Here is a 25,917-nt window from a genome sequence, read left to right as displayed (position 1 = left end):
AGAATTACAGGCCTTTGTGAGATTTACAGTTTTTAACATCATGAAGAAAATGTAAAACAGGCAGGAATTCAACAGAGCTTCAACAATTTAAATTGCCCCTCTCTGGACTGGACAGATCAATTTTGCATTGGCAATTACCATGTGTTAGAAAAGAACTTGTGCTGTTCATTATGAAAACAGATTTTCTGCTGTGGGTTTAATTGTCAATTAATACACACATACTGCAAGTTTTTAAGAAGAATGGGGACTGAGAGTGAGATAAATTTTACTGTATGTGAAGAAGCGAATGGCAAATGGCATGATTTATGCAGCAAATTGTGGAGATTCAGTCAGTGCCCTCTCTAAATCCCCTCAACAGCTGATAGATGTGTAATTTGCAGGCCTTTAACTCCTCTGTGACCTTGTCAAGATTTAACACTATTACTTTTTCACAAATGTCCTCCTGCAACACAGAAAACGTACTTCCACTAACTCTGTATCGACACAAGAAACTTTGAATTTCCTCATCTGTAGGGTAGATAATATCTTTTAAATGGAGAAACTGGCAATGGCATTGCTGGTTAGGGCTCTCCTCCATGAGGATAAACACAGGATTGTCTCAGCAAGGGTAAGAGAGGACAGAACCTGGACCCATGGAGACTAAAATCGTGTACCCAGCTCCCCGTCAAACCGATGACAGCACACCGACAGGAAGGCAGGTCTCTCAGGTTACAGTGTCAGTATCAGGAAGTGTTCTCCAACTTTTTGCCGGCCAAATTGTGCAGATTCAGTCCCCTCTTTCTTCCCAGATATTTTACGCTTACCACATGTCATGTCCCAAATTAATGTATCCCAAGAATCAATTTTGACCATGCTGATTTATTTTGTAATTTATTTTGGAGTAGTTGTTGAGGAGAAGTTGTTTGAACCACTAGGAGAGGCAATAGCTTTTGGTGGTATTTTTGGTGGACTGTTAATCCAGATTCTGTTCTGGGGACCCAGGTTCAATTCCTACTCTGACAGACGGGAACATTTGAATTCAACAAAAGTGTGGAATTAGGAGCCAAATGATGACCATGAAACTATTGTTAAGTGTCAGAGAAAACCAGAGCTGGATCACTAATATCCTTTAGGACAGGAAACGACCATCCTTCCCTGATCTGGTCTACATGTGACTCCAGACAAAGTACTGAAGGTCACGCAACATCCAAGGAGCAAGAGGTCAATGTTTCAGGCAGGACTGGGCCCAGTTTGATCTGCTGTGCTTTCTCCTACACCACACTTTACCGACTCTGACGCTCCAGCATCTGCAGTCCCCACTATATCTCCATGTGACTCCAGACCCAAAACAATGTGGTGGACTTGTAACTGCTCTCTGGGAAATTAGGAATGAGAAACAGACCAACATAGGCACACACTCAGACACACACACACACACACATACACACACACATAGACACACACACACACATAGACACACACACATAGATACACACACACATACATAGACACATACATAGACACACACACACATAGACACACACACATAGATACACACACACATAGACACACACACACACATAGACACACACACATAGATACACACACACATAGACACACACACACACATAGACACACACACATAGATACACACACACATACATAGACACACACATAGACACACACACGCATTGACACACACATAGACACACACAAACAGACACACTCATTGACACACACACACATACATAGATACACACACACATCGACACACAAGACACACACACGCATAGACACATAGACAGACACATAGACACACACACATAGACACACACATAGACACATGCAGACACACAGATAGACACACACACACACACAGACACAGACACGCATAGACACACACACATATACACCCATGCGCACACACATATATAGGCACACATACACACAGACACACACACATAGACACACACACATAGGCACACACACATACATAGACACACACACATAGACACACATACACATAAACACACACACAGACACACACAAACAGACACACACAAACAGACACACACATTGACACATACATAGACACACACACATAGACACACATGTGAATAGACACACACATAGACACACACAAACATACACACATACATAGACACACACACATAGATATAAACAGACACACACACGCATAGACACACGCACATAGACACACACACATATACAGACACAGACACGCATAGACACACACACACATATACACTCATGCACAGACACATACATAGGCACACATACACACAGACACACACACACAGACACACACATATACACACACATACACACACACAGACATAGTCACACACACACATAGGCACACACATACATAGACACATACACATAGAAACACACAGACACACACATAGACACACACAGATACAGACATGCATAGACACACATACATATACACACATGCACACACACATAGGCGCACACACACACAGACACACACACACACATATAGATACATACATGGACACACATATACACACACACATGGGCACACACACGCAAACACACACATTGACACACACAGACACATAGACACACAAAACAGACACATACACACATACAGACATAGTCAAACACACGCATAGACACACAGACACACACACACACATATAGACACACACGCATAGACACACACACAGACACACACACATACATAGACACACACACACAGACACACACACACAGACACACACATAGACAGACATACACATACACGTAGGCACACACACACAGACACACACAAAAAGACACATACACACAGACACACACACATACATAGACACACACACATAGACACACACACAGACCCACACAAGGACACACATACACATACACGTAGGCACACACACACAGACACACACAAAAAGACACATATACACACAGACACACACACATACATAGACACACACACATAGACACACACACAGACACACACATAGACACCCATACACATAGACATACATATAGGCACACACACACACGCACACACACACATAGACACACACACACAGACACACTCATAGACAGACACACTCATAGACAGACACACTCATACAGGCACACACATAGACACACACACGTATACACACACACACAAAAACACACACACAGACACACACAGAGATACACATACACACACACATAGACACACACACACATTCCCACACATACAGACACACACATAGACAAACACACGGACACACATACACACACAGACACGGACACATACATAGACACATACACAGACACACATACACACATAGATACACACATAGACACACATATACACACGCACACACACACATAGGTACACACACAGACAGACATAAGCACACGGATAGACACACACACACACACAGACACACTCACATGCACACACATACACACAGACATAGACACACACATACAGTCATAGTCACACGCACAGACGCACACACGCAGACACACTCATAGACGCACATATACACACATATAGCCACACACACACACACACACATACATAGACACACACAAACAGACACACACATCGACACACACACACATAGACACGCACACACAGACACACACAGTCACACAAGCAGACACATACAGACACACACAGACACACACGCATAGACACACACATAGACACACACAAACAGACACACACGTAGACACACACGCATAGACACACACATAGACACACACACATACACATCGACACACACAGACACACACATTGACACACACACGCATAGACACACACACATAGACACGCACACATTGTCACACACAGACACACACATAGACACACACACACAGACACACACACGCATAGACACACACATTGACACACACAGACACGCACATAGACACACACACACAGACATACACACACACACACACATAGACACACACACATTGTCACACACAGACACACACATAGACACACACACACACGCATAGACACACACATAGACACACACACATTGACACACACACACAGACATACACACATACATAGACACACACACACACACATTGCCACACACATAGACACACAAGTCCGAAGAGAAAACTTTGCAGAGTGTTAATATTAAAATAATTGCATCGGGGTGGTGGAGTTGACTGAATTACCTTTGCTCCATATGGTGGATAGATTTCAGGCAAATCCTCATTAGGGACATTTTGCAGGTGTTAGCTCTGAGGGGGTTAGAAGGCCCTGGCTGCTGGTTCAAATGAGAATGAGTACAAAGATCGTAGAAACCATCAGCCCCAGTAGAACCAGAGCTGAACACAGCAATCGATTCTTCTGGCCAAGCTGGTAGAGTCTGGCTCTTTATTGACAGCTTTACAATCTTTTTGGTGTCTACAGTGAAAAATAAAGACTAATTCTGGGAATAGAAGGCCTTTGTAATTCCTGCCTTGAAAGGCTTGCTAATTGCAACATTTTAAGTTTACGGGTGCAGAGTCCAGTTTTGCCCCATAGTTTTTTAAAATCCACAAATTATTTATTCACAATAAGTTAAATTAAATTAAATTATTTATTCACAATAAGTTGGTTTCACTGAGAGTGTACCTGCAATATAAAGACAACACAACACAAGTTTATCAGGAAGTTAAAGTCATAACCATTGTTGATCTTCTAGCATATAACAACAGGCATGAGAAACATCAAAGTAAAACAAAGAGCTGCAGCAGGAAAAAAGCAAAAAACTACATGAGGGGAAGGAGTAAGCGTATCACAATTTTACGCAACTCACTGCGATATAAAACTGATAGAATGCTTGGCCAATAATTCTGTGATTACTTTTAAAGTAATATGCTGTTTGCCTTTCAGGACATCGATACTGGCATTTCACTGGGAAACTTCTAAAACCTGGGTTCCCAAAGAACATCTCTGAACTTGGTTTTCCAGATAGTGTTAAGCAAATAGATGCTGCATTGAGAGTTAACTTGGACCGGATAATATTCTTTGTGGGAGATCAGTACTGGAGGTATGTGTGTTCGGAACTTTTCGGGGACATTTAAGCGACTGCTGGACATGCACATGGACAGCAGTGAGTTGAGGGGTGCGTAGGTGAAGCTACTATATTTTACATTAGGATTAAATCTCAGCACAACATCGTGGGCCAAAGGGCCTGTTCTGTGCTATATTTTTCTATGTTCTATGTTCAATGTTTTCAGATGTTTAACCCAACATCTGATGTTTTCACAGCTGTGCCTGCACTAGTTCTATTTTCTAATGTCACTTTCTGCCCTTTCCCCATTTCTCTGCAAATCATTTCAATTTAATCATTCTTCGCCCAATTGAACTCGCCTCCACCATATTTCCATGTAATACATTCTGTATCCTAATGACTCACTGGGTGAAAACCTTTTCTTTCACATTATAAAAACCAAAAGAACTGTGGATGCTGTAAATCAGAAATCAAAACAGAAAAGTCTGGAAGAGCTCAGCAGGCTGACAGCATCTGTGGAGAGAAAGCAGAGTTAACATTTAAGTCAGGTTCTGACAAAGTGTTACTAGACCCAAAATGTTAGTTCTGATTTCTCTCCCCAGATGCTGCTGGACCTGCTGAGCTTTTCCAGCAATTTCTGTTTTTGCTTCTTTCACATTTCCCTTTCTTTTGCATGTCACCTGAAATCTATGTTTTCTCAATCTTTCTTTCTTTTTATGAGTGGGCACAACTTCTCCCTTTGTACTGTATCTAGCCCACTCATGATTTCAAATTTCCTTTAAGTCTTCTTTTACCAAGGAGAACAATCCCAACTTCTTCAACCTTTTCCCATGGAATGATAATTAAAAATCACTGCGCTCTCTCCAAACATGTTTCCTACAATGGAGCACCCACAACTGTACACAATACTCCAGCTGAGGTTTAACAAGGGTTTTATACATATTCAACATCATCTCCTTGCTCTGTACTCTGTATAACTATTAATAAAGCTGAGGACACTGCATGTTTTATTAATTGCTTTCTCCACCTGTCCTGTCACCTTCAAAGATTTGTACGTGTATACACCTGGTGCCCCTGCTCCTGCACCTCCTTTAGAATTTTATTTTCGATGTTAGTGTTTGTGGTGTGTGCTGTCTTCAGATCACAGCGCACTGTGACATGTAATTCTTTTTAGTTATAATTTAGAAAAAAACCAAATGAACAGCAGAAGCCCAAGATTAATAACCGACACGTTTTCAAACATTTCAAAAGTGGATGCAGCTGTTGAGCATTTTGGTAAGTGTCCACTTATTAAAAGAAAATAAATTACTGTGTAATAACAGCAACATTTAAATAATAAGATAAATCTGTAAGATTCAGGTAGATGTATTGGTGGTATTTAAAAAGTTAACTTCTTTAATTCAGAACCTCCCAACTGAATGAATTTCTTCACCTTAAGAATCTCAGGACTGTGTAAAATGTCTAGGAACACAGAGCACAGTATCTGACATGGAGAGCAGATTAATTATTTTCCGGGGAAAATCCGGCATTGTCACAGTTCAGGGACTCTGATTGCGTTAAAGCAAGGTCCCAGTAACAGGGCTTCACTAAATCAGCCACAAGTCACCTTTGAGGGATACAATTTTGTCTCTCTTTTTTAAGAATTTGTGCTTTTTAAAGGACTGGAGATGAGCTTTCCACAACAGAATCATTGCATATTTAGCATGATTTGCCAGTGTATCACAATTCAAATGGGTCACCTTCACATTTCTCTGGCATACTTCAGAGACATATAAATGAACAGAGGAATGATTCTAATATACAAACTGAAGAATGGACACAGCTGTCAGGAGTGGTTTCAACACATGATTAGCAAGGGAATCATGTTGTTTCCATGAGTAATTTTTGAGCAAGTGAATTAGATCATAATAAACATTGGAGGGCAATTTTGATGGCGTAGAATTCCTTTGGTAAACTCTGATATTTGAGTCTTGCAGGTGGGGGGGGGGATGTTTTGTTCAATATGGAAGTGTTTCTTGTTTTCAGCCAAAGCTATCACTTGCTGGTAAACACCACTTCAGAAGTTTTCTGAAATTTATTTTACTATAAGTGTGGTCAGAGCAAATCAGGGGAAGGTGCAGAAATCTCTCCAAAACTGATCACACATTTTGCTCAGGCCATTTTAACACAATTTCTGTCCAATTTAGTAATTCAAGAAAAATCGCGGAAAAGGGCCCACATGGCACAATATGGCTATTAATCTCGAATTGCAGTCATTGGATCTCTCTCTCCAACTCTGAGCTTGCTGAATTTTGTAGGATCACCAGAAAAGCAATAGCTTTAAGATGGGGCAAGTTGACATTTCCTCAATGCATCTGCAGCATGGCCTGTCCCCTTCAGTCAGGACTATTGTCTGCCAACAGTTGGAGCTGAAGAGGAGAGAGCAAGTCTATCACCAATGGATTCCCTCCACTCAGTCTCCTAGTGCAAGGAAACCAATCGAGAACCAATCAATACTTTCCATTGTAGAGTTTCTGAAGCCTAAGCTGTTGATTCATTGGTTGCATTTTCATCAGTGAGTCATACAGTCATACAGCACAGGAATAGAACCTTCAGTCCAACTCATTTTCACTGACCACACTTGCTAAACTGATCAAGTCCCATTTGCCAGCACTTGGCCCATATCCCTCTAAACCCCTTCCTATTCCCAAACCCTCCAGATGCCTTTTAAATAATGCAAATGTACCAGACTCCACCACTTCTTCTGGCAGTACATTCTGTACACGTACCAGCCTCTGTGTGAAAAAGTTGCCCCTCGGGTCCTTTTCAATCTTTTCCCTCTCACTTTGAACCTCTACCCTCTAATTTTGGACTCCCTTCCCCTGGCTATTCACCCTAAGCATGTTATTTATTTTGTAAACCTCTATAAGGCCACCCCCTCAGTCTATGTGCTCCAGAGAACACAGCACCAGCCTGTTCAGTCTCTCCCTATACCTTAACCTGGCAACATCCTTGTAACTTTTTGTTTTCTGAAACCTTTTGAGATTCACAATATCTTTCCCATAGCAGGGAGACCAGAACTAAACACACTTTTGTAAAAGTGACCCATCCAATGTCCTGTATGTCTGCAACATGACCTCCCAACTCCACTGTTCAATACACTGACCAATAAAGGAAAGCACTATCCCATCTACCTGTAACTTTCAGGGAACTATGAACCCGCACTCCAACGGTTCTTGGTTCAACAACAGCCCCCAGGACCTTACCATTAAGTGTATAAATCCTGCCCAGATTTGCCTTTCCAAAATGCAGCACCTCACATTTATCTAAATTAAATGTCATCTGCCACACTTTAGCCCATTGGCCCATCTGACCAACATCTTGTTGCACTCCAAGGTAATCTTGTTTGCTCTCCATTATACCTGTAATTTTGGTGTCATCTGCAAACTATATGTCCTATGCTCACATCCAAATCTTTGACATAAATGAAGAAAAGCAGTGGATCCATCACTAATCCTTGTGGCACACCACTGGCCACAGGCCTCCTGTCTGAAAAGCAATCCTTCAGGACCACCCTCTGACTCCCACCTTCTAGCCAATTTTGTATCCAATTGGCTGGCTCTCCCTGGATTCCATGTGATCTAACCTTGCTAATTAGTCCGCCCTGCAGACAGTGTTATTGAGAGAGGGCCAAAGTGTTAAAAGAGCCACTTCTCCAATGAGAAGTTAAGTGCTTGCTCAGATGGATGGATCTGATTTCAGAGCTTTATTTTGAAGAAAAGCAAATTCCTGTGACCTGGCCAACATTTCCTTTCAAATGATATCACAGAAACAAACTTCTGTTCATGATCACGTTGCTGTTTCTGGGGACCCTGCTGCAGCCAATTGAATAAGGCAGTTCCCACAATGCAACAGAGACGACACTGAAGAAAACTGACTGTTGAAGCTGGAGGTTAATGAGTTGTGGAGTTCCCCAGGGCTACCATTGGGGTCCTTGCTTTTCCTGCAAAAGGCAGAAATGGTCTAGAGCTTGGGTCACAGGGAATTAATTCCCAATTTGTGGGAGGACTGTTCACCATGATAACGACAGTTTGGAACTTCAAAAGGTGGAGTGGATGGAGATGTGGCAAATGAGCTTTAATCTCGAGAAGCATGAGGTGACACATTTTGTTACAAAGGACATAAACAGCCAGCCTGTGAAAGGATGGGCAGGGGCAGACAGACCAGTGTATTGTGAAACAGTGGTAGTGCCACTATTCCTGGACTTGGAGGCCCAGGCACAAGTCCCACCTGCTCCAGAGGTGGGTAATAAATACATACATCCATTAAGGTGGCTGGACATATGATGAAAGCAGTTAATAAACCATATAAGATTTTAAGCTTCATTAGTAGGGGCTTGGAGTAGAAGAAAAGGGAGGTTTTTGATGAACTTGTATCAGAGACTAGTTTGAACTTATCTTGAGTACAACTGGACCCACAGCTCCACGTCTGGAGGATTGAAATGAATGTATGGAGGAAATGCAAAAAAGGTTCTGAAGAATATCTCCAGGAATGAGAACATTCAGTTATGAAGATTGATTGGCATTGATTCCCTTTGAGAGAAGTTTAAGAGGATTGATTGAATTTCTCAAAATCATTTGGGTTGTGGATAGAGTGGACAGGGAGAAACTGTTTCCATTCCAAACAGGGTGAAGAGCCAGAGGGCAGAGATTTGAGCTGTTTTGAAAAAGAACTTTGAAAATAAATACTTTTTCAAACAGCAAGTTAGACAGAGTTTAGAATTCACTGCCTGGAAGTGTGGTGAATGCAGGTTTAGCTGAATTATTCAATTGTGTGCAGGAGATTGGCACAAAGTCAAAATGTTCAGACTCAGTAAATGGCCTTTACCTGCACCATGAGAATTGAAAAGGTGGGATGGCGATGTAGTGGGAATGTCACTCAATTGGGAATACGGAACCTCAGGGTGATATTTTAGGGACATGGATTCATGTGCCATCATACCAGATGCTTTTAGCAAGTGGGTTAAATGTTGTGGATGGGCCAAAGGGTCTGGTTCTGTGATGTTTACCTCGAAACCAATTATTTTCTGCTGCTCCCTTTCCTGACAATCACTGTGGCTCCCAATTCCATTATTTTGGGTGAGCATTGCATTTTATTTCTCTTGAAATATCAGTTTAGAATCCTACTCTAATATCTTCTCAGCCAGTTATGCAGGAATTCTCGACATAAGCAGTCCATGTTCCCTGTTCTGCCTATGCCTCCTTATCATCATTGATCTTGCATGAAGCGGCCAGATGTTTTGTCCACAATAAGGTCAACTCTGAACTCCCAGAGTCAGTAGGAGTCTGGCACCTCTCTGTTTCTAAGATATTTCACACTGCTGGAGTTATAACATGGATTGGATAGAACTCACAAGACAATGTGGCTGTTATGTTCTAACTAAATATTTAAGTCACTATTCTTCAATTTCAGGGACTTATTATCTCACAAGTGGACCTCTTATATATGAATATCGGGGGATGCAAGTCATAAATATTTTAAAACGAGACGGGTGGATGAATTGTAACTAAATGACCGTGTTTTGCTATAGCATTGTTGTTCTGCAACTCACACAGAATATTGCTTCTAGCGGATGGATTTGTTACCCTAAGTGTACAATGAAATCAGTTGTTCAACAAAGCTTAATCATTAATGTTTTTGTAATATAGCTCCTGTAGTTTAATTTGAAATTTTCAATCAGTTAGTGTAATTGCTCAATTTATTGCATTGTCTTTGATAACATTACTGTTAAATTAAAAAATATAAATATACTTTTTAGCCAATTTCAAGCTATGAATATCCTTTGCTGTTAGTAAATGCATTATCATTTATTATATATTTACATTGAAATCAGGTTCGAAGTTTCTGGTGTGTTGAGAAGAACTTCCTTTTTGCTCATGAATAACATCAATGCATTCTTGTTACAAATTTGATCTCAAAGATTTTATAAAAAATAAAGGACAACTTAATGGAAACAATTGTTGTCATTTCTGTGTGTGACAACATTGGATTTAATATGAAGAAAGACAAAATATCCAAAGAACTACGGGTGCTGGAAATCAGAAACAGAAACAGAAACAGAAATTGGTCGGTACAGTCAGTGGGTCTGGCAGGTGAAACTCTGTGTCCCTCCAGCATTCTCTGTTTTTGTGTCAGATTTCCAGTGTCCATCGTCCTTGTACTCATTTTAGTTCTTTGGCATTTTGCCCCAGTGATGTTAAAAGTGGCTACGCCATCTTGCCTTCACCACTAACCCACTCTAAAATCAACCAAACTCAATAAGCTTTAATATTGCACATTAATTAAAGGTATTAGAAGTATAAATCCTCAAGCTAGAGCTATAAAGCATGTAGAATAGAAATTTGATTGCAGTTTAGGTGAACATTTCAGGATATAACTATATTTTATTGTCTTGAACTGCCTTGGGAAATTTCAACTCTGGGCTGAATTTCTGCCTGTTCCATCAATGCTCACTTGACTTCATTTAAGAGACAGAATGAACTACATTTTTAGGTAGAACAAACAAGAATGTCAAGAAATGACCAAGGGCTGAATCTTACCAGGAATCAGCTTTTTGTCCTTTTTGCCTTGTTTCAAGGAGGATTTCTCACCCCAAAGGCCTATTGAGCTTTCTCGTACAATGAATTAAACTCCTCTCATGAAGAGAAATGAAAGCTGGATGGTAGGGAGGCAGAGATGCTTCAGTGTGGTTTAGACAGATGCAGTATAATGGGGATAAATGGGAAGTTGTCCACATTAGTGGCAAAAATGGGAATACAGATTATTACCTGACTGTTGATAGATTGGGAAATGGGAGATGCAAGGAGACCTAGGCGCAGGAAATGGTGACAAAGACAAATGGGATGTTGGTCTTTAAAGCGAGAGGATTTGAGTCCAGGAGCAGGGATATCTTGCTGCTATTAATCAGGACATTGATGAGGTCCCACCTGGAATATTGTGTGCAGTTTTGTTCTTCTTATCTGAGAAATGATGTTCGGACTATGGAGAGAGTGCAGTGAAGGTTTCCTGGGATGGGAGAACTGACATATGAGGAGAGACTGGATCGGTTAGGACTATATCCACTAGTGTGCAGAAAGAGGGAAACCTAATGGAAACCTGTAAAATTCTAACAGGGCTACATAAGGTAAATGGAGGAAAGACATTCCCAAAGACCAGGGAGTCCAGAATCAAGAAGAAAATCTAAGGATATTGGGGAGGCCATTTAGGACTGAGCTGAGGTGAAATGTCTTCACTCAGAGAGTAGGGGAGCCTGGGAAGTTCTCTGCCTCAGAAAGCAGGCCACAACATTGAATGTTTTCAGGATGGAGTTAGATAGAGTTCCTAGAGTTGAAGGGATCAAAGGGTCTGGGAAGAAAGCAGAACAATGGTCAGTCATGAAGATATTGAATGGAGGAGCAGGCTTGAAGGGCGAATGGCCTAGTCCTGCTCCTATCGATGACAGCAGTGGCATGACTAAAAGGTCACTGCACACCAACCAAGCACTGGCAGTCCAGAGCTACCCTGCACAATGAAGACATTAATCCCAGACATGGTAAATGAGGAAAGATTTGCTCACCTCTTCCCAGACAGGGGTCTGAGGATACGGATGGATGGGGTGGTGTAGAGGAGGGATGTCCTCTTTCCCCAGAACCAGAAGAGGAGGAGGCCATAACACCTGACCCTGCCAGGCTGCTCTGAGGTTGCTATCTGGGTCAGTGCAGTTTCTGTGGCTCGGAGTTGGTTACTTATACAATCTCCGGTACTTCAGCCATCTCCCAACCAGGCTCACATTCCACCGTTCCCATGGATACATGCAATATTGTCTCTCACTCACAGACTCCCCCCTTCACCTTACACCATATAAGCCCTTTGCACTGACTCCTCACTCACTCAGGACGCCTCCACCCTTCCCCGCATCAGGATTAAATACTGGGCCAGCCATCGTCATATCGCCTATCTCTCCTTTTCCCTCATTACAGAATAAAATGGTGAAGGGTTGGGCCTAGAACACCAGGATAGGTGGTGGGGGTCCCAATTTTTGTATCTTCAAAGCCTCTGAGAAGATCTTGGCAGGTGAAAACTGAGACCTCTCCAGTGGAGATGCTAAAACCTGTATGTCCCAGTCACTGAGAAAGAAACATTGCTCATTGATGTGCTTCTCTTCCATTACCCTACTGTGCATGTCCTGTTTACAAGTCATAATCACTCATTCACCTCACATTCCGTCATCAAGTCATACACATCCCTCTGAACCTTTCCTATTCATGTACTTACCCAAAAGTCTTATAAACATTGTTACTGTACCTGCATCTACCACTTCCTTTGGCTGTTTTTTTTCATGTACAAGTCATCCTCTGTGTGAAAACATTGTCCCTCCAGTCCCTTTCACCTTCAAAATATGGCTCTGAGGTTTGAGCTCTCCTTCCATAGGGAAAAGACCTTGGTTATTCATCTTATCTAAGTCTCTCACGATTGTCCAAACCTCTATAAGGTCAACTCTCAACCTCCTACTCTCTAGTGAAAGAAGCCTCTCCTTATTAATCAAACTCTCTCGTCCTGGAAACATGGTGGTTAATTTTTTCTGAATCCACTCTAAATTAATAACATCTTTCCTATAACAAGGTAACCCCCCACAACTGTACACAGCCTTTTGACTTCTGCAGATATCAGCAGAATATCCAAGGTCCTGCAATCAAAGGGAAACCTCCAACTTATCCCCTCCTCCACCTCCAAGAACGAGAGCACAGACCCTCCCAGTGTCCACCAGTAAGGCTACCTCCCACAGCCTCCAATAGCTCAGACCATGATCCATTGCCAGTATTTGATCCAGTTTAGTGTAGGTAAAGCCAACTCAGGCGACTGACTGTGTGGAGTTTGTACATTCTCCCCGTGTCTGCGTGGGTTTCCTCCGGGTGCTCCGGTTTCCTCCCACAGTCCAAAGATGTGTGGGTCAGGTGAATTGGCCGTGCTAAATTGCCCGTAGTGTTAGGTAAGGGGCAAATGTAGGGGTATGGGTGGGTTACGCTTCAGCGGGTTGGTGTGGACTTGTTGGGCCGAAGGGCCTGTTTCCACACTGTAGGGAATCTAATCTAAGGTAGCACCAGCTGGCTAGCACTTCACCGCCACTTCTCTGCAGCTGGGAGAGAGAGAGAGAGAAATGCTCCAGGACCCTACCGAGACCAGGCAGGAGAGCAGCCCCCCTGCCATGGCAATGCACAAGCAGATACAGAAGCAGAAGCAGGTAAGTCAGGGGGCACGATGCAATGTCACCCACCTGCCTCAGGCAAGTGATCACTTGGCTGTCTGCATGGATGGATTGGTGGATAAGAAGGAAAGCAAGGAGCGAGCAAATGGTGTGGGTGTGAGATTGATGTAGCACACTACTATACAGCAACATGTTCTCCGCCCCCCCCCCCCCATCTGATGACCAGTCAAAGATGACAAGCTGCCTGACCGTGTGTCTGCACCAAACAGTGAAATAAGACAGAAAGATTGTGAGCCCTGAAGCTCTGGCTGAGGGACGTAAAGCACGGCAGAAATGCTGTAAGCATCCAGTGGACAGTGAGGATGCAAAGATCATCACCAAAGGAGCAGCAATCTCTTCACTCACTTCCTGTAGAAACCTTGGGTATATCCCATCTGGCTGAGGGGACTTATCTATCATCATGTTTTTCAAGATTTCCAGCACATCCTCCTTATTAACAGTAAAGTGTTTGAATATATCGGCCTGTCCTCACAAACAACAAAGTCCCTCTCACTGGTGAATACTGAAGCAAAGTATTCATCAACACTGTGAGTAAGAATTACATGAGCATGTCAGTAGCCCTGGGTCACAGCATAGTCTGCCCATGAGCTAGTGCCTGGTTGAGGAAGACTGTGTAGAATTTCCAAAAGGACACTGACAAGTTCAGAGAGTGGACATATAGATGGCAGATAAAGTTCAACACAGAGCAGTATGCACTTTTGGCTGCATTTTGGCAGATAAAACCTAAGAACACGATAAGATAAAAGATATCAGCCTTAAGATTGGGCAGGGAAAGAGAGATCTGAATATTAACGACATTAAAGCTGGTAGGACAGGCAATTAATAAAGCATACAGAATCTTTATGTTTTATTAAAAAGAATATACAGTAGTTGAGCAGGGAGGTTATGCCGAACTTATGGAAGACCATAGTTAGACCTCAGCTGGAGTACAGTGTGTCACATTTTAGGGAGGGTGTGAACACAATGAATAAGGTGAAGAAAAGGACAGTGAGATTGATTCCAAGAGTTAGAAGTCTCAGTTATGAAGAGAGGTTGGAGTCGTTATGAAGAGAGTTGGAGTAGTTACAAAGAGAGATTGGAGTAATTATGAAGAGAGATTGGAGTAGTTACGAAGAGAGTTGGAGTAGTTACGAAGACAGGTTGGAGTAGTTATGGAGCCTCAGGTGACTGACTGTGTGGAGTTTGCACGTTCTCCCCGTGTCTGCGTGGGTTTCCTCCGGGTGCTCCGGTTTCCTCCCACAGTCCAAAGATGTGCGGGTCAGGTGAATTGGCCATGCTAAATTGCCCATAGTGTTAGGTAAGGGGCAAATGTAGGGGTATGGGTGGGTTGCGCTTCGGCGGGTCGGTGTGGACTTGTTGGGCCGATGGGCCTGTTTCTACACTGTAAGTAATCTAATCTAATCTAATCTAATCTAATCTAATCTAGTTATGAAGAGAGGTTGGAGTAATTATGAAGAGGTTGGAGTAATTATGAAGAGAGGTTGGAGTAATTATGAAGAGGTTGGAGTAATTATGAAGAGGTTGGAGTAGTTGTGAGTGTTTTTTTCTTGGTGAGGAGAAGACTTTGAGAAGATTTGATTGAAGTTTTCAAAATCACATGCAGTGTGAACAGAATTGACGGAGTGAAACTGTCCACTCACGAAAGGATTGGGAACCAGAGAGCACAATTTAAACTGCTTTGCAAAGTAATTAAATGAAGGTGAGAAAAATGACCTGTTTCACACAATGAGAGTGGTTCAGGTCTGGATCACTAAAAAAGGGCTGCAATTGCTGACAACCAACATATATATGGTCTATGGACTCACAGCAACACAAAATAACCAGCTAGGCAATCGCTCACTCTGTTCCTGGAGTTGTTGGAGCAGGTATATTCACCTCCACTTCCACAAGGGAAAGAGACAGAAGCCACAGCACTGTGTCCACTGAATGCACTTCCAAGAATCCCTGCAAGACAGATAGAGGCTGTTCGCCCCTTCAGGTCTCACACAAACTCCACTTCCCACCCAATCCCCATCATCCTATCTTTACCATGGAAACTATGGACAATTTAGCATGGCCAAGTCACCTGACTTCTTTGGAAGCCCAGGAGAACATGCAAACTTCACACAGCTAGTCATGAGAGGCTGGAATCATTGACAGGATCCTGGTGCTGTGAGGCACATTGTTAATCCACATGCCCCTCCTCTCACATATTTGAACGACCTAAAAGAAGAAAAGAAGCCGAGAATATTACATTTTTACCAATTGTCTAAATTTCAATTATATTTTAGCCATGTTATAATATCCCTGGATATTATAAGAGTCAAGCTTGAATCCCCAGTAAATATTTCTTGACCAGGAAGGGAATACGTTCACTGAGTGTTTCATATGGTTCGGGTACGTTTTGGCGCCGCCGTTTCGGCGCCAATCATTTGGCCCCTCTGTTTTGGCTCTAAACCGTGATGATGCTCATTACTTTGGCGCTGAGCTGTTTTGGCGCCAATTCAGAATAAAATAAAGTCTTGTTTGGTTGATTAAGAGAGGATGACTAACGACCCGATGTAATTGTCTCAACTAGCAAGGGTTGATAGTCAAAGCTGTAATGACCCGCTGTAGATTCAAATCTCGTTTTGTAATCATTTTCTCATTTAACAATTGTTAATAGTCATCTACTGCCTTGATGATACTTGTGCCCTTCTGTCTTCACATTGGAAAGCTGTAATACAATTCTCTTTCTATTTTCTTGTCGAGCCCATACCAGAAATGGCTGAAAACATTCTAAGCAAGTGAGACAAACCAAAATTTTCACACGATGGTTATCTCTGTATTTGATAAATGTAGCAAAATGTTGAAATTCATTTTTATAATGAATAGGTTAAAAATAATGAATAAAAAAGATTTAGATTTATTTCTTACAATGCAATAAAACCGAACTTCTTACTGGCTCTACGTGACTTTTTTTTATTCTGAATTGGCACTAAAACAGCTCAGCGCCGAAGTAATGAGCGCCATAACAGAGGGGCCAAATGATCAGCGCCGAAACGGTGACGTCAAAGAGTCCCATTCCGCTTCATAGACAACATGGGATGAGAAAAGTGACATTCTCAGTACATACACAAAGTTATTCTCATCAACATCTGGCAATCTGGTGGTTTACAAAACATACGTTTTTTCTTAGTTTTGGCACAGCACAGGCCCTTCAGCCCTTGGTGTTGTGCCGGCCTTTTATCTGACTCTAAGATCAGGCTAACCTTCATACCCTTCATTGTACTAACTTCCATGTGCCTATCCAAGAGTCGCTTAAATGTCCCTAATGTATCTGACTCTAATCCCACTGCTGGCAGTGCATTCCTCGCACCCACCATTCTCTGTGTAAAGAACTGACCTCTGACATCTCCCCTAAACCTTCCTCCAATCACATTAAAATTATGTCTCCTTGTGATAGACATTTCTGCCAATGGGAAAAAGGCTCTGGCTATCCACTCTATCGATGCCTCTCTTCATCTTGTACATCTCTATCAAATCACCTCTCACTCTTCTTCACTCCAATGATAAAAACCCTAGTTCCCTCAATCTTTCTTCATAAGCCCTGCCCTCCAGTCCAGGCAGCATCCTGGTAAATCTCCTCTGCTCCCTCTCTAAAGCTTCCACATCCTTCCTATCATGAGGCAACCAGAACTGAACACAATATCCTAAGTGTGGTCTAACCGGGGCTCTATAGAGCTACAGCATAACCTCGCAGCTCTTAAACTCAATCCCCCTGCTAATGAAAGCCAACACACCATATGCCGTCTTAATTATTGATGTATATTTGTTCCACAAATCCGGACAACACAAGTTTCTGTACAATGGTAGATGCTTTATTATCGGCCAGCCAGCGAGAGATTCTCAATGTCCCCAAAGGTAATTGTGCATCTACTCGTGGTAACACTTCTCTACAAATCTCTGTTCTACATCCAGAGACAGTACATTTTATAGGAATAATACAAAAGGGCTATAGGTTACATGGTTGATTGTTGTTACATTGCTTAAGATAGGTAATCATGATTTAACCATGCCCAGTGATTGTCGCGTCCTGTGATAACTAATGGATAGATTATAGGGATTGGTTATCATAGTCTTCAAATGATGTGTTGATGGGAAGAGATTTAGACAATTGCTACTGCAGAGAGCCTTCTAACAGTGGCATGTTTACCCCTTGAGTCCCCAGTATGTCAAGGGAAAAGAAATAAAAGTGGAACTGATCCCTTTGTGGCTTTCTCCCTTTCTCACTCCCTCTTATTGATCATTCGATCAACTAGATCCAGTCCGAGCCTATAATGAACACACTCAGACATCAATGGCCAGAGACACTGGAGCACTCGCACGCAGGTGATCACAATAAGTGCCAGATTCTAATTCCAAATTGTAGCAGCATTCCTCCCAGTCCTCGAACAATGCCCCCTACGGGCCACCCCGCCATGCCATCGCAAAAACCCTTGGCAATAATCTGGAAAGTTTGGATTTCCCATGTGTTGTATTTAGAGAGGTCAGTGATGTTAGTGGACTCGTCACAGATGTAGGTGCAGCATTCTGCCCCAGCAATAGCAGGGTTATCCCAGAGACACCCCTCTCCCCCACCCCCTCCTTGTAACACCCTGGGAACAGGATTATCCCAGAGACAACACCCTCCCCCACCATGCAACACTGTGGGAGCATGATTATCCCAGCGACATCCCCCTCCCCCACCGTGCAACACTGTGGGAGCAGGATTATCCCAGAGACCTCCCTCTCCCCCTCCCTGCAACACCCTGGGAGCAGGATTATCCCCGAGACACACCCCCCTCCCCCTCCCTTCTCTGCAACACCCTGGGAGCAGGATTATCCCAGACACCCCCCTCCCCCTCCCTGCAAAATCTGGGAGCAGGATTACCCTGGAGCCAACCCCCCCATCCCCCTCCCTGCAACACCCTGGGAGCAGGGCTACCCCAGAGACACCTACCTCCCCCCTCCCTGCAATACCCTGGGAGCAGGATTATCCCAGAGACCCCCCTCTCCCCCTCCCTGCAATACCCTGGGAGCAGGATTATCCCAGAGACCCCCCTCTCCCCCTCCCTGCAACACCCTGGGAGCAGGATTATCCCAGAGACCCCCCTCTCACCCTCCCTGCAACACCCTGGGAGCAGGATTATCAACACCCCGGCAGCCAAATTCAAAGGAGCCATTCAGCTTTATTGTGCCAGCTAAAAGGTATAGGCCACAAAGGGTTTCCGTGTGCTGCGGTGGGGTGACATGTGGGCACATACCAAGCAGCGGGTATCGCTCCCTGTCACATGGACTGTCTGGTACACCAGGTGCAAAAAGGGATTATGCATCATGGTGTCAGTTTGAAATCCATCTGTTCCCAAGGCCACATTCCCCACAGTCACCAAAGTCACAAGTATGGAAAACATCTTTGTCTGTAATTGGTGTTGGTTTCTGTGCTGATTCCTTTGCTGTCGGTTCTGTGTATCCCCCGGCACTGCCCTTGTACTTGCACAGCTGTGGGAGTGGTTAGCAGCACCTGGAATGGTCCTTTCCATCTCTGTCCCAGTTTCTTTCATTCCCAGTCCTTTATCAGGACCAAGTCCCCTGGCTCAGCAGACGGGGTATTCCCCTTCAGGCACATTGTCTCTCTCTCTCTCAGTAAACCTGAGGTACCAGGAGTCTGAACCCGTATAGGCACACCCCCACCTCCTCTCCCAAGGTGTTCATATTTAGTCCCTTGGGGAAGGGGTGTTGGACTATCTGGCCATTAATCAGTAAATGTGAAACCTTGCTGAAGCAGACCATATTCCTATTGTTTATTTGACTGATTGCGGAACCGAGAGACTCCTCCCAGGGGTTGAGATCTTCAACCTAATAAAAGTGCAGAACTGCACCACCACACCAAACTCTTCTCCAACGTCGTCATTGCAAAACTCCTCGTCCTCTCCACAAAGCTCCCCACCACCGTGAAGCTGATCTCCAGGGTGAGGGGGAAACTGTTCAGCCTTTGATGCCTCCAGGCCAGAGGCAAGACCTGGGAGAAAATGAGAACTGCAGATGCTGGAGATCAGAGTCAAAAAGTGTGGTGCTGGAAAAGCACAGCGAGACAGAAAGCATCTGAGCAGTAGGAGAGTCAACATTTCAAGCATAAGCTCTTCATCAGGGAGGTGTGAGCGTTAGTGAGGTGTGGGTGTTGGTGATACGTGAGCGTTAGTGAGGTGTGGGTGTTAATGAGGTGTGGGAGCTTGTGAGGTGAGAGCGTTAGTGAGGTGAGTGTTGGTGAGGTGTGCGCGTTAGTCGTCTGAGCATTGGTGATGTGTGAGCATTAGTGAGGTGTGAGCGTTAATGAGGTGTGAGTGTTAGTGAGGTGTGGGTGTTGGTGAGGTGTGGGTGTTGGTGAGGTGTGGGTGTTGGTGAGGTGTGGGTGTTAGTGAGGTGTGGGTGTTGGTGAGGGGTGGGTGTTAGTGAGGTGTGGGTGTTGGTGAGGTGTGGGTGTTGGTGATGTGTGGGGGTTGGTGAGGTGTGGGGGTTGGTGATGTGTGGGTTTTGGTGAGGGGTGGGTGTTGGTGAGGTGTGGGTGTTGGTGAGGTGTGGGGGTTGGTGAGGTGTGGGGGTTGGTGATGTGTGGGTTTTGGTGAGGGGTGGGTGTTGGTGAGGGGTGGGTGTTGGTGAGGTGTGGGGGTTGGTGAGGTGTGGGGGTTGGTGATGTGTGGGTTTTGGTGAGGGGTGGGTGTTGGTGAGGTGTGGGTGTTGGTGATGTGTGGGTGTTGGTGAGGTGTGGGTGTTGGTGAGGTGTGGGGTTTGGTGAGGTGTGAGCGCTGGTTCAACTCGATGCCTCTGTAGCTCTTCATTTGATGGATAAGACAGTGTCCATTGCATTGACATATTCAGCAGCTCATGAAAGCCTTGTTTGTCAGGGACAATACTCATCCAGGATTGCAAGTACCAGCCAGCTCACGCCCTTATCTTCTCTCACCTTTCACAGTAACCCAAGATAGAGAAATCTCGATTATCCGAATATCGGTTACCCGAATTTTGGATTATCCAAAGAAGATTTCAGGTTCCCCAAAATCGTTAGGTCAAAGAGGGAAGTGTATTCTATTTACCTGTACTGAAGAAGGTGTTAGATCGCTGCTAAAAACAAACAAACCCAGCTCAGACATCAATGACTGGATTGTTTTTAGGTAAGGGTTATTAACACAGCCCTTTGTGAAAGGAAGTGTTTTCCAGTACAGGCTATTCCTGTCACTTTACCGAGCTGTTCATTAAAAAAAGGCCAAGAACATAAACACGTGTGCAAGGTGGTGTTTCTGTCTTTCTATCAGGAGATTACATTCCCGGGAACCTGACAAATTCTGTTGTTTGTGGAAGCTGTTCGGACCTTGTTTAATGCTGTCTTCACCACTCCTTGTCAAATGCTAACTACTGCTGCATTTTTAAAAAGGTTTCTTATGTTATCATTGCTTTATTTAGTTCAATACATTTGTCCTCTTGCGTTCAATACATTAAAATTATAGATTTAAACAAATGGCTTCCCTTGTTTGAGGTAAAATCGATTATCTGAATAAGCGATTATCCGAACGAAATAGTGCCTGCCCATCTCGTTCGGATAATCGTTGTTGCTCTGTGTCTGGAATGGCATTTTCAAGTCTTCAGGCTCCTGTCATATAATAATTCTCCAGGTTTATTTATTCACTTGTGGGTGAGGATGTCACTCTGGCCAGTCCCTAATTGCCCTTGAGAAGGCGGTAATGAGCTGTTACAGTTCATGTGCTCTGGGCTGAACAAGAATGCTCTTAAGGAGGAGATTAAAGGACTTTGACCCAACAACACTGAAGGAGCAGCAACATATTCCCAAGTCAGCTTGGTGAGTGGTGCAGAGGGGAACCTGAAGGTGGCAGTGTTCCCATAGATCTGCTGCCTTTCTCCTTCTCGATGGATGTTGATCTGGAAGGTGCTGCCTGAGGATATTTGCTGAAATGATTGAGGTGAGTTGTTTGTATACTTGAATTTTGTGGGTAAGACAAAGCTGGAGAGGAATGTGAGTTATGAGGAAGATGCAAAGAGGATTTGGACAGATTTAATGAGTGAGCAAGAACATGCACAATGTTAAGAACATCCAAGAAAGTGGAGATAACATCATCAACGTGTATGCACAGCACTCCTTGATCTCACAAGGCCTGCGACTCTGTTGATGGTAACCGATTGTGCACTGTCCTCCTGGACTTCCTGTAGAAATTCATCATCAACATTCTCCACTTGTTTCATGATGGCACGCAAACTGGGATCCTCACCGATAGATCCAGTACTGACCTTGAGGATCTAAAATCTGGATTTGGGCTGTTGTCAGGAGCAACCATTTAATACATGCTTTTACTAATGACAAAATTACTTCTCAATGCAACTAACTTGAAATAACATAATAAAATGGCTTCAGGCTGCAAATTAACACAGTGTTTAAAATGGCTTTACACCCTGCTGAAGGCTGCATTCCTGCCTTGCTGAGCTCACTGAATCAAAGATAAAGCAGACAATGGACCCTACACAGTATGGAATTAACTAAGCTAGATAGGACATTACTAACCATCCCAGCTCACCTTGAAATGCAGGAGCATAGCGATAATGTGTAGAAAATCAACTTTGTTTCCCAGGAAATATCATTGGGTTAATCTGCTGTCCATTTTGTCATCTTAATACACTTTATTGGATTCACTCTGCAATTAAGGCTGCATTATTTCTTAAGAATATAAAAAATAGCCTTTATTCCAAGTGAACTGTGCATTTTCTCTGAGGAGCATAGAAGCTTTTAACCTCTGTGTTGCTGTAAAAAGTGAGGTCTGCAGATGCTGGAGATCAGAGCTGAAAATGTGTTGCTGGTTAAAGCGCAGCAGGTCAGGCAGCATCCAAGGAACAGGAAATTCGATGTTTCGGGCATAAGCCCTTCATCAGGAATCGGGCATAAGCCCTTCCTGATGAAGGGCTTATGCCCAAAACGTCGAAATTCCTGTTCCTTGGATGCTGCCTGACCTGCTGCGCTTTAACCAGCAACACATTTTCAGCTCTGTGTTGTCGGCCAAACCTGTGCCCAGACATTAATCAGTAAAGTGTGAAACCTTACTGAAGCAGGCCGTATTCCTATTGTTTATTTGACTGATCGCAGAACCGAGAAACTCTTCCCGGGGGTTGAGATCTTCAACCGAATACGAGTGCAGAACTTCACCACCACACCAATACTCTTCTCCAATGTCGTCATTACAAAACTCTGCGGCCTCTCCACAAAGCTCCCCACCACCGTGAAGCTAACCTCCAGGGTGAGGGGGAAACAGTTCAACCTTTGATGCCTCCAGGCCAGAGGCAAGACCTGGGAGAAAATGAGAACTGCAGATGCTAGAGATCAGAGTCAAAAAGTGTGGTGCTGGAAAAGCACAGCGAGACAGAAAGCATCTGAGGAGCAGGAGAGTCGACATTTCAAGCATAAGCTCTTCATCAGGAGTCGTCTCTGACAGAGCCAAGCCGACCCTAACTTTGAACATTGAGTTCCAGTAAGCAGATGGCACCTGGATGTTTGGGAATGTTCTATGGAGAGACCCTAATGGAATTGGGCCTGTAAGCTCTAGAGTTTCAAAATGTACAAAATAGACAGCGTACGTGCAGTAAGATATAAGTCTAGAATGAGACGATTCAATTTTGAAATAAGGGGGATGTCACTGTAATGAAAAAAAAATGTTTTTCACAGAGGCCTACGAACCTTTGGTTGGGTTTCTTGACTAGTCTGTGGGATCATTTTCCCCATTTTGCCACAAATTCCAAGATGTTAGATTTCTTACAGTATGGAAACAGGCCATTTGGCCCATCAGGTCCACACTGACCCACATTCCCCTACCCTATATTTACCACTAATAAATGCATTTAACACTATGGGCAGTTTTAGCATGACTAATTCACCTGACCTGTACATCTTTGGATTGTGGGAAGAAGCTTATGCAGATATGGGGAGAATGTGTAAACTCTGCACAGTCACCCAAGCCAGGATTCAAACCCAGGTCCCTGGCACTGTGAGGTAGCAGTGCTAACCACTGAGCCACCATACTGCCCAATGTCTGGATGATTTTGTATAACTGACAAAGCTATGTGTGCCATCATTGTTTGTTATATCTTTATTGATACCGGGTGGTCTAACGCATTTCATTCCTCTTTTTAGAGTATGTAATATTTTGATACATCTGAATGACTTGTGTGGCCATTTTACAGGGCACTTCAGACTTATCCAAGCTACAGAGGATGTGGAGTCCAAAACAGGTGAACACAGCAGATCGTCCTTCCCTTTAAGAAATTAATGGAGCAAATGGGTCCATCAGATCATCAACCAATCAAAACAATATTTTTTTAAATTCCAGATTTTTATTAAATGAATTCAACTTCTTCTATGTGCTGAGTTAGGATTCAAACTCAGGTCAACAGAGTGTTACCCTGGGTGGATAGATCGCTAGTCCTGACAAAACATTGTCATGGCCAACCACCCTTGACTACAGTATGTGTGGGTTGCTAGAGTGACGACACTTTGCACACTTCCTCCACCTAGTATTTGTGTAATTGTTAGCTAATGTACATCACTAGCATTTACCCAACAATGTGGAAAGATTTCCCAATATCTTCTGGCTACTAAAAGTAATCACCAAACTTAGAAAAGCCAATTACTGCCCCAGCAATCTCTTCTCACGAATCAGAAATGTGTTGAAAGGTGTTGCTTGGGAAGACTTCCTGATGCTGCAACAAAGGAATTTACACTTTTAAAGGAAGTTGGACCTCTTTATGATTTGCCACTGTCAGCCCTGGGATCTCCAAATATCACATGGAGTCAAACTTTGGACAGTCTGGCTGTGATTAGTCACTCAGGAAATGTTAGACACTTTAACACCTCACCTAATTTGTGGGTATTACAGAACTGATGCCCCAATCATTCACAATGAACACCCAAAACACACCTGAAACTCCCTAACCAACTCACTGTCTCTTAACTATCCTTTTGAGTCCCAACTCCCCAACCTGACCTGACATCTTCTCTCCTGACCAACCTTCTGACCTGCCGAACTTACTTCCACCACCCAATTATCCCTCCGACCCAGCCGGACTAGTCCAGCCCCAGCTACCCCTTCTATCTGACTCAACAATCACCCCATATACCTTTCCACTCACCTTTCTCACTCCCCTCCCCATATCACTACCTGCCATCTCACCACTTGTTACTCTACCCCTCAGTTACTCACTTACATCACCAACTGGACCTATTTACTTTGTCCACCTACTCACTCAGTCAACCATCCGTGCACACATTCACATGTTCACAACCATTCATCATTCACTAACGTAAGGCAGCTAGCTCTGTAAAAGATAAGGTCTTGTCTTCTCTCTGATGCTACGGAACTGCGGTGAAGCTCATCAATGGATCTTACATTCTGCCTTTCTAGAGAAGCAACAAATGTGGGACAATGTCAGGGTGGACATATGTTCAAGTAGAGCGCCCACCAATGATGATTGCTACTCTGTAGACGATTGGGTCTTTAGATCACTAACATTGGGACAGTCCAAGTCGAAATAGCTGAGGGCTGGGTGGAAAAGTGTCACAGTCCTGTAAAAGCCTTTTCACCAACTTCT

The 25,917-nt window shown here is 43.6% G+C and overlaps 1 protein-coding gene across 1 annotated transcript in view; it reads left to right on the top strand.

The window, feature by feature from the left end:
• Positions 1 to 10,664, top strand: part of LOC132816341 (stromelysin-1-like) — a 37,098-nt gene extending 26,434 nt beyond the window's left edge. The window contains exons 8-10 of the mRNA XM_060825785.1: positions 4,874 to 5,030; positions 6,169 to 6,269; positions 10,446 to 10,664. Coding sequence (XP_060681768.1) covers positions 4,874 to 5,030; positions 6,169 to 6,269; positions 10,446 to 10,543 — 356 coding nt within the window. The 3' untranslated portion in view covers positions 10,544 to 10,664. The remainder of the gene's footprint in view (positions 1 to 4,873; positions 5,031 to 6,168; positions 6,270 to 10,445) is intronic.
• Positions 10,665 to 25,917: the final 15,253 nt, after the last annotated feature.

The sequence above is a fragment of the Hemiscyllium ocellatum genome, chromosome 6, assembly GCF_020745735.1.
Source record: "Hemiscyllium ocellatum isolate sHemOce1 chromosome 6, sHemOce1.pat.X.cur, whole genome shotgun sequence".
NCBI classification, from domain to species: domain Eukaryota; kingdom Metazoa; phylum Chordata; class Chondrichthyes; order Orectolobiformes; family Hemiscylliidae; genus Hemiscyllium; species Hemiscyllium ocellatum.
This window is presented reverse-complemented; position numbering and strand designations above follow the sequence as displayed.